Below are 9,981 nucleotides of genomic sequence, written 5' to 3'. Positions count from 1 at the left end.
AGTATTCCATTGTGTGTATGTCCTACATCTTAATCCATTCATCTGCTGATGGACATTTAGGTTGTTTCCAAGTCTTGGCTATTGTGAACATTGCTGCTATGAGTGTAGAGATCCATGTATCTTTTATTTTTTAAATTTATTTTTATTTTTTGTCTTTTTGCCTTTTCTAGGGCCACTTCCCGCAGCATATGGAGCCTCCCAGGCTAGGGGTCTAATCAGAGCTATAGCCACCAGCCTATACCATAGCCACAGCAACTCGGGATCCTTAACCCACTGAGCAAGGCCAGGGATCAATCCCAAAACCTCATGGTTCCTAGTCGGATTCATTAATCACTGTGCCACAACAGGAACTCCGCATGTATCTTTTTTTTTTTTTTTTTGGTCTTTTTGCCATTTTATTGGGCTGCTCCCACAGCACATGGAGGTTCCCAGGCTAGGGGTCAAATTGGAGCTGTAGCTGCCGGCCTACAACAGAGCCACAGCAACGCGGGATCCGAGCCGAATCTGCGACCTGGGCCACAGCTCACAGCAACGCTGGATCCTTAACCCACTGAGCAAGGCCAGGGATCAAACCCACAACCTCATGGTTCCTAGTCAGATTCGTTAACCACTGAGCCACAACGGGAACTCCCAGCATGTATATTTTTAAATTGTAGTTTTGTCCAGATATGTGGCTAGGAGTGGGATTGCTGGATCATATGGTAGTTCTATATTTAGCTTTTTTTTTTTCGCTTTTTAGAACTACACCCACAGCACATGGAGGTTCCCAGGCTAGGGGTCAAATGTGAGCTGCAGCTGCTGGCCTACGCCACAACCACAGCAATGCCAGCTGCAAGCTGCATCTGCGACCTACACCACAACTCACAGCAATGCTGGATCCTTAACCCACTGAGGGAGGCCAGGAATCGAACCTGCAACCTCATGGTTCCTAGTCAGATTAATTTCCACTGCGTCACGATGGGAAATCCTGAATTTATATTTTCACCAACAGTGTAGGAGGGTTCCCTTCTCTCTACACCCTCTCCAGCATTTGTTATTTGAAGGCTTATTAATGATGGCCATACTGACTCGTGTGAGGTGGTATTTCTCTGCTAATTAGTGATGTTGAGCAATTTTTCATGTGCCTACTGGCCATCCGTATGTCTTCTTTGGAGAAATGTCTATTTAGGACTTCTGCCCACTTTTCAATTGGGTCGTTTGTTGTTGTTGTTGTTGAGGTGTATGACTTGGTATATTTTGAAGATTAAGCCCTTGTCAGTTTGCAGTGCGGGTTAGATCCCTGGCCCAGGAAATTCTGCATGCCTTGGTGGGGTGGGGGCGAAGAAAGCAATGGCAGACTCTCCGATTCATTTTTCTAATGCTGTCCTGTCCGTGTGCAACTATTTAAATTTAAATCAACTAAAGTGAAATAAAATTTAAAATTCAGCTCCTTCATCCCACTAGCCTTATTTCCAGTGCTCAAAAATCACATGTGCCCAGTAGCTACCATAATCAACAGTACATATCTACAACATTTCTGTCATTGTAGAAAGGACTTTTGGGCAGCAGCATTCCAATGAATTCGTGTTTCATAGGCAGAATCTTGAGTATAATTACAGCATGATGACAACTCAGAGTTCCAATTCCTATCCATGAACCCTTTTTTTTTTAATATGGAAGTAGCATTTTATTTATTTATTTATTTATTTATTTATTTATTTATTTATTTATTTATTGTCTTTTTAGGGCCACACCCCCAGGATATGGAAGTTCCCAGGCTAGGGGTCCAATTGGAGCTGTAGCTGCCTTCCTACCCCACAGCCATGCAGGATCCAAGCCACTCTGCCACCGACACCTATTTCATGCACAGATCTTCTTTTCCTGTCCTTAGAACTTCATCCAGCACCATGCTCTGGTGCCCACAGAAATTCCTGATGCACAGACTTGGAATTGCTCTTAACAGATTATCTGACCAGGGGACCCAGTTCACAGAAGGAAGTGCAGGATGGACCACGAAATCCACAGATCACATCACCACCTGCATCATCCAGGGGCTGTCGGCCACACAGCATGCCGGCCAGGTCTTCTGAAGGTTCAACTGAAACTCCAGTTTTGAGGAAAGCTCTTGTGATGTGGTTACATCTTTCAGGAAGCAGTGTGTTTATTGAATCAGAGACTTTCATATAGTGCTATATTCTCAGTAGGAAGATGAGGTGGGTCCAGGACCAAGGTGTGGAAGCAGGTATGACCCTCCCTCACCATTCTTCCAATCACCCACTGGGGGAGTTTACATTTCCTGTGACTATAGTGTAGGCCAGCAGCTACAGCTCCAATTGGACCCCTAGCCTGGGAACCTCCACATACGGCCCTAAAAAGCAAAAACAAAAAAACAATTGGTTGAGAAGTTCCCACTGTGGTGCAATTGGGAGTCTGGGATACAGGCTTCGTCCCTGGCTTAGAACAGTGGGTTAAGGATCTGGCGTTTCGACATTTCAATGTAGGTTGAAACTGTGGCTTGATCTGATCCCTGGCCTAGGAAGTCCATGTGCTGTAGGGGCAGCCAAAAAAAGGGGAAAAATTTTTTTGGTTGGGATATATTTAAGTCCAATAACAGAAGGGCTTGATTTCCAGAGGCCCAGACCCATCACTCATAAAGGTTCAGGTCACACTCCCAGGGAAGGGGCAGGGCCGGTGCTCCTGTGCTCTAAAACCATGGCAGCATTTGTGCAGAGGCCCTGCTTCACCGGGGCTGTTTCCTGACAGTAACCGGCTACAGCTGGGACCCTAAGGCAGGCTCATCTCCAGGAGACAAAGGGCTCCTCTGATGGCCAATTACCGCTCGAGGACTCTCCTATAGCCTTGCTCAACCTCAATCACCTGCTTATCTAGGGTAGTCCAACGAACCTTCTCTCCTGTCCACCGCTAGGGGTCAGACTTGCATCTCAGTCTGCTGGTTTGCTCATCTTTCTGGCTCCCTCTCCATAACATCTCTGACAGGTGTTTTTGGTTTTGTTTTTTTTTTGTTGTTGTTTTTTAGGGCCGCACGCTCGGCATATGGAAATTCCCAGACTAGGGGTTGAACTGGAGCTACAGCTACTGGCCTACACCACAGCTCACAGCAACGCTGGACCCTTAACCCACTGAGTGAGGCCAGGGATCAAACCCATGTCTTCATGGATACTCTTCAGATTCATTTCTGCTGTGCCACAATGGGAATTCCCTGACTGGTGCTTAATAAAATTCTGGTGAGTTTACTTTCAATTTGGCATTTGCTTCTTGGAGGACTGCGACTAACAGAATCATTTTCATCTGTGTACCAGTGACCTATGATTCCATCTCGTAAAATCCTTCTTTTTATCCAACTTCTCCCACCAGCGTCTGCTCCATTTTACTTGTCTTTGCTTTGTCTTTTATCGCTCTAAGGTAATGGATGTTTGTTGTTTTGAGCCATTAGGTTTTAGAAGTAGTTTGATACACAGCAATAGATAACTAACAAAGCTCTCTTAAGTTTCTATGATTCTATAGGTATTCCAAATCTGTTTTATCCCCTTGCACCTTGAAATTGTTATCTGTACTCAGTCCCAATTCCTATTCTCTTTCTTTTATTTTTATTTTCTTTGTTTTCTTTCTTTTTTTTTTTTTGTCTTTTTGCCATTTTTTGGGCCGCTCCCGAAGCATATGGAGGTTCCCAGGCTAGGGGTCTAATCAGAGCTGCAGCTGCTGGCCTAGGCCACAGTCACAGCAACGTCGGATCCGAGCCGCGTCTTCAGCCTACACCACAGCTCATGGCAACGCCGGATCCCCGGCCCACTGAGCGAGGCCAGGGATCGAACCCACATCCTCATGGATACTAGTCAGATTCGTTTCGAGAGCGCCACAACAGGACCCCCATGAAGGGCATTTGGACTGCAGCGAATACTTGCAACTTTGGGGTGTTTAAAGTTTGTCCACCCTTCTAGTTGGAATACACAGTAACAAACTGTGCTTCTGGGGATTGAAGCTTGTCCAGGATCTGTAGGGGAGGAAAACCTTTCCTTTCTTCCCTTCTATGGTCTTTGGCTGGTCTAATGATTAAACTGACATAAGCAGAGTGATAAGAGAAAAACAAATTTAATTTCATATGTACAGGACCTCACTGACATATGAGACTCAAGCAACCGAAAGCAGGCAGCTTTAATACCTTTTAGACAAAACAACAACAACAACAAAAAAAAAACCCCAGTTTATTTTTGAAGAACTGACAAGGCAAAGAAGTTTGGGTTTGGGGTATTAAATTTGTAAGTAACAAGATTTTTAAACATCATCTCGCCCTAAATTCCCTGTCTCTGGTGTGAAGGATGCCTTCTACCCTCCCGGAACAGGGAGGGTACCTTGCATATGGAAGATTTACTTCTTGCTCCCAAAGAGACAAAGGAAGCTCAGAATGTCCTTCTGGCACTGCTGTTTCTTAAGTGACTTCGGTTCAAAATAATCAACATGCCCAAATGGCATATTTTGGGGTGGTGTTTTCTGCTTCCCTTCAACTCACTCAGACAAACTCAGGGCATGGAATGAAGACACTTTCAAAATACACCACCGCAGGAGTCACTGACATATTGCTTGGGAAAGTAAAAGCTAGGAGCTTTGTGAGTCTCACTGCAGTGCTGTTTAGACATATTTCTATACATAGGGACCAAAGTCACTTTTACAGATGAAATTCCTGCTATGTGGGGGTCATCAAGAGGGGGTTCCCTGCTGCAGTGAATACACACAAAGGAAAGTAGTCTCTAGGGGAACATCTGTTTGGTGTTTTTCAGGCACAACTTCTCCAGGTTGAAAGACAAAACCCATGTCCCTCCACCTCCATTCCCAAAGCGACCCTGCTCCCTGATACCAAGTTCCCCTGGAGTGGGGGTTCCCTTCAAGATGAGTCCAGGGACAGCTTCTGGGTTTCCTCCGGCAGCCCCTGGGCCTGGACTCCGGAAGACAAGGTAACAAAGAGCGCTCCCGACAGGGGAGGACCGGGATCACGGAAAGCTCTCAGGACCTCCCAGCAGGCGGTGTTTGCTGCGGCGGGAAGCTCAGGGTTGGGGATTCCACCTGCTCAGTTTCACTTTCTTTCTCAGGACTTGAGTGGGGCCCTCCTACCGGAACACTCGCAACAGGACCCCGGTTCTCCCATTGGATTTCTGATTACAAAGTTTCCACCAATTCAGCTTCTCCCCTGACCCCGAGGGTGCGTTCATGGGGCCCCGAGCCCTCCTCCTGCTGCTCTCCGGGACCCTGGTATTGACCCAGCCCTGGGCGAGTGAGTGAGGGATGGGAAGATAAATGGCTTTGGGGGGGGGAGGGAGAGAAGAGCGTGGTTGGGGGACAGGACCCCCAGGGAAGGCGCGTCTCCATAACCCCGGTCCAGATCCCGCCACTCAGCCCCTCGGACCCGCCCCATCCTTATCCTCCCCTGTCCCTGCCTGGTCTCCGCACCCTCTTCTCACTCACTCGGGTCTCACGCTGTCCTTTTCCGTCTCATGCTCTCTTCGTGCCCTCCCCGCTCCTGGTCCCATCACGTCGGACCCGGGGTCCAGCGCCTCAACCCCCCGCCCCTTGCCCCCAGGTCCCCACTCCCTGAGGTATTTCTACACAGCCGTGTCCCGGCCCAGTCGACGGGATCCCCGCTTCTCCGTCGTCGGCTATGTAGACGACACGCAGTTCGTGCGGTTCGACAGCAATGCCCCAAATCCGAGGGAGGAGCCGCGGACACCGTGGGTGGAGCTGGAGGACCCGGAGTATTGCGATCGGAACACACGCATCTACAAGGACACCTCACAGAATTTCCAAGTGAGCCTGAATATCCTGCGCGGCTACTACAACCAGAGCGAGGCCGGTGAGTGACGCCCTGATCCAGGTCACGACCATCCTCCGCCTAGGGCGGCCTCTAGTTCCAGGATTTGCCCTGGGGGATTTGCTCCGGTTCTCTTCGACCCTGACAGATCGCAGCTGATAGATCTCTTGGGGGCCCCAGGCAAAGGCGCGGGTCTAACTTCAGCGGCTTGGCCAGGGTCTCACACCTACCAGTGGCTTTGTGGATGCTATGTTGCGCGGGACGGGCGCCTCCTCCGCGGGTACAGTCAGTTCGCCTATGACGGCGCCGATTACATCGTCCTGAACGAGGACCTGCGCTCCTGGACCGCGGTGGGCATGGCGGCTCAGATCACTCGGCGCAAATGGGAGGAGGAAACTGTGGCAGAGCAGAGCAGAGCCTACCTGGAAGTGGCATGCGTGCAGTCGCTCCACAGATACCTGGCGAACGGGAAGGAGACGCTACAGTGGTCAGGTACTAAGGGCCTCAGGTGCCTCCCGGATCTCCCCTCAGGCCGGGACTGGCATCTCTGCTAGGGGTGGAAAATGGGATGGATGCCCAAATCCAGACCCTCCTATGAATCAGGACACGGAGGCATCTATCCAAATATTCAGACGGGGTACCTTCTCAGTGGACAATTAAAGGATCTAGGTTTATCTGGAGATGGAGGGGAGACCATCTTCAGCATAACTCATCAGCTGTACCTTTTGATTCTGGCAGCAGCTCTGGGAACCTTGAGGGACTCTCTCAAGCCTTGTTCTCAGCCCCACCTCCAGAATGTTTGAGATCAGGATCCAGCTTTTCTGAGTCTCTGGGTCTCCCCCAAATCAGGATCAGAAATTCCTTTTCTCTGCCTCTGAGACCTGCCTCCTACCCTAGGGTATCCAATGGATTCCAGAAATTTCCAAAGAATAGATTATCCCAGATGCCAGCATCCAGGCTGGTGTCTGGGTTTTGTGCTCCCTTTCCCCACCCCAGTTGTCCTCCCCAGTCTCAGGATGGTCACCTGAGTGCTGAGTCTGTATGTGAAGGGGGATGCAAAGATTCAGAATTTCCTGACTTTCTCCTCAGATCCTCCAAAGACACATGTGACCCGCCACCCCAGCTCTGACAATAAAATCACCCTGAGGTGCTGGGCCCTGGGCTTCTACCCTAAGGAGATCTCCCTCACTTGGCAGCAGGAGGGGCAGGACCAGAGCCAGGACGTGGAGGTTGTGGAAACCAGGCCCTCAGGGGATGGGACCTTCCAGAAGTGGGCGGCCCTGGTGGTGCCTCCTGGAGAGGAGCAGAGCTACACCTGCCATGTGCAGCACAAGGGCCTGCGGGAGCCCCTCACCCTGAGATGGGGTAAGGAGGGACCTGGGGGTGGAGCCTCTTCTCAGACACAGCAGAAGCCCTTCTGGAGACTTCCGCAAGGTCAGGACTCCAGCCTGAGGAGGGCCCTCCCCTTGCCCTTTGTTCCCAGACCCTCCTCAGCCCCCCGTCCCCATCGTGGGCGTCATTGTTGGCCTGGTTCTCGTCCTGGTCGCTGGAGCCGTGGTGGCTGGAGTTGTGATCTGGAGGAAGAAGCGCTCAGGTAGGGAAGGGAGCGGGGATCTGAGTCTCCTTGTCTCACGGGGGGTTTCAAGCCCAGGTGGAAATTTGTTCTGCCTTGTTCCTGGGATGTCCCCTCCACACACATGTGCTTTCCCAGTCTGGGCCTGAGTGCCAACACTCTCTAGTAAAGCATCTATGAAAGGGAAGGACATATGTATCACTGTGATGGATCTTGTGACAGAGACCTGATTTGCAGCAGTCTCAGAACAGAGGGGAAGGTTGCTGCTGAGGACAGACCTCTAGCAGGGCGGTTGGTCCAGTCCCCAAACATGTGCACTCCTCACGTTTCTTGATCTTGCCTTGGGTCTGAGATCATAGTTCTGGAAACTATTCTGGGGACGAGAACTAGAGGGTTCCTTAAGATCTCATGGCCCTGCTTCCTCCCTGGCCTCTCACAGGATCTTTTCTTTTCACAGGTGGAAAAGTAAGGAAATACCATCAGGCTGAAAGTAAGTATAGATGGGCTGAGATCCCCAAAACCTTGAGATATTGTAGCGGGAGCTCACCCACTCCATCATTCCTCCTCGGTCTCCACTGACCCGTTCCTGTTTCTGTTCTACTTCAGGGAGCAGTCGTAGCGAGAACTCTGGTGTATGTTCGATGCCTTTCAAAGCTGAGACCCTGGAGGCCCTGAGGTGGGACAGTGGTTGGGGTAGAGGGGACACAACAGGGTTATGGGGGTTCTTTAAGTGAAACAATTTGAGCATGTGGGGGGCTGTCAGAAGGTCAGCGCTTATGTGACTGACCTGACTTTGTTCATGATTGTTTTCTTCTATAGTGGGAAACAGCTGCCTTATACAAGACGGACTGATCAAGTAACAAACATCTCCCTCATGGCATTGTGACTTGAAGATCCTCCGACTTTTCTTCTCAAAAGTCATCTCAGGAGTCCCAGTTGAGGATCAGTGGATTAAGAGCCCAACACGGTTTCCGTGAGGATGCAAGTTTGATCCCTGGCCTCACTCAGTGGGTTAAGGATCCAACGTTACCGTGAGCTGTGGTGTAGGCCAGCAGCTACAGCTCTGATTTGACTCCTAGCCTGGGAACTTCCATATGCCACAGGTGCAGCCCTAAAAGAAAGAAAGAAAGAAAGAAACCGTCAGGAGTTCCGGCTATGGCGCAACTGGATCAGCAGTGGGTCTGCAGCACCAAGACACGACTCCCATCCCCAGCCTGGCACACTGGGTTAAGGATCTGGTGTTGACGCAGCCATGAAGGTCCCAACCATAGCTCCGATCTGATCGTTGTCCCGGGAATCCCACATGCCTCGGGGAGGCCAAAAGAGGGGAAAAAAAAAGAGAATGCCATCAATTTATAGATAATCAGTTGTCATATGACTATATAAGACTATATGTATATATATAGCTATGTATAGTTTTATTATCTGTAAATTACTGAATTGGGGGCTTGGCTTCGTAATGTTTTGAAATAGTTTCTCCCTGACCCCCACATAACTTTATTTTTATACTAAAAATAAAATTCCAACCTTTCAGAGAAAGTGAGTCACCAAGTTTATCTCATTCCCTGGTGATACCATTATCAAAATATTGGTGAGAAATATTCCAGATTTTCTATTAAATTTTTTTCGTAAGTACTATTAGTGGCACTATTATTCAGTATGTTCTTAACCTTTTAAAAAAGGTTAAAAGTGTGTTGGGAACATCTTTAATAGCCATACATTAGAATTCTTTTATCTCTTATAATGGCTGCTTAGAATTTTACCATATGACTTTCCCTTGGGGACAGTGGGGTTGCTGTACACCTTCACTGTGATAAAGGTGACATGAATGTGTAAACTGCCAAAATGCAACCATTTCAAATCGTGGCGTTTTATCGTATGTAAAGTATGTTCCAAGCAGCTTGGTTTTCAGTCTGTTATCCTCTTTGGAATCTGTGCTTTGATTGTGGACCAAAACAAACAAAATACCTTGCTCCTGTTGCTAAGAGCTACACCCTGCACATCTAGAAGCAGAGTCCTGATGTTTGCAACTCAGTGTCAAGTGGTCCAGTGATAACAATACCAGTCATCTTTATGTTTTTAGAGGGAGGTCAGTTATGACAAAATTTTAATAAATGGGAGTTCCCATCCTGGCTCTGCAGAAACGAATCTGACTAGCATCCTTGAGGACACAGGTTCAATCCCTGGCCTCGCTCAGTGGGTTAAGGATCTGGCATTGCTGTGGCTGTGGTGTAGGCTGGCAGCTACAGCTCTGATTAGACCTCTAGCCTGGGAACCTCCATATGGTGTAGGTGCAGCCCTAAAAAAAAAATTAATAACTGATAGAACTAGATTAATAATACAAAAGTTAGAAATAATTTTTAAAAACTTAAAGAATACATTTCCCCCATAGCTTTTTTCTTTCTCTCTCTTGCTTTCTTCAACACTCTATCATCCCCCCTCCACGCCCCCTCCTTTTCCCAGTCTCTACATCTTCTCGGCTGCAGATTCCAGTCCCACAGTGAAAGCAAGTGACTCCATCCATCTCAGACAAGCCAGGTAGGGACAGGGGAGCAGGTGCTTGCCAGGGCAACTTGTAAGCCATGCCTGACCTGTTATTATTATACCC

At 48.8% G+C, this 9,981-nt stretch overlaps 1 protein-coding gene across 2 annotated transcripts; it reads left to right on the top strand.

The window, feature by feature from the left end:
• The first annotated feature begins 5,118 nt into the window (after positions 1-5,118).
• Positions 5,119-8,361, top strand: LOC125136332 (BOLA class I histocompatibility antigen, alpha chain BL3-7-like). Of its 2 annotated transcripts, XM_047797070.1 has the most exons (8): positions 5,119-5,266; positions 5,573-5,842; positions 6,017-6,292; positions 6,890-7,165; positions 7,284-7,394; positions 7,831-7,863; positions 7,980-8,049; positions 8,193-8,361. In XM_047797070.1, the coding sequence occupies exons 1-8, from the start codon at positions 5,203-5,205 to the stop codon at positions 8,257-8,259; spliced, it is 1,167 nt and encodes a 388-aa protein (XP_047653026.1). In that variant the 5' UTR covers positions 5,119-5,202; the 3' UTR covers positions 8,260-8,361. The 2 variants fall into 2 exon arrangements, with proteins under 2 accessions (XP_047653026.1, XP_047653025.1); XM_047797069.1 differs by lacking the exons at positions 5,119-5,266; positions 7,831-7,863; positions 7,980-8,049; positions 8,193-8,361 and having other exon boundaries at positions 5,273-5,842; positions 7,284-7,537.
• The last annotated feature ends 1,620 nt before the right edge of the window (positions 8,362-9,981 follow it).

The sequence above is a fragment of the Phacochoerus africanus genome, chromosome 9, assembly GCF_016906955.1.
Source record: "Phacochoerus africanus isolate WHEZ1 chromosome 9, ROS_Pafr_v1, whole genome shotgun sequence".
Lineage (NCBI taxonomy): Eukaryota > Metazoa > Chordata > Mammalia > Artiodactyla > Suidae > Phacochoerus > Phacochoerus africanus.
This window is presented reverse-complemented; position numbering and strand designations above follow the sequence as displayed.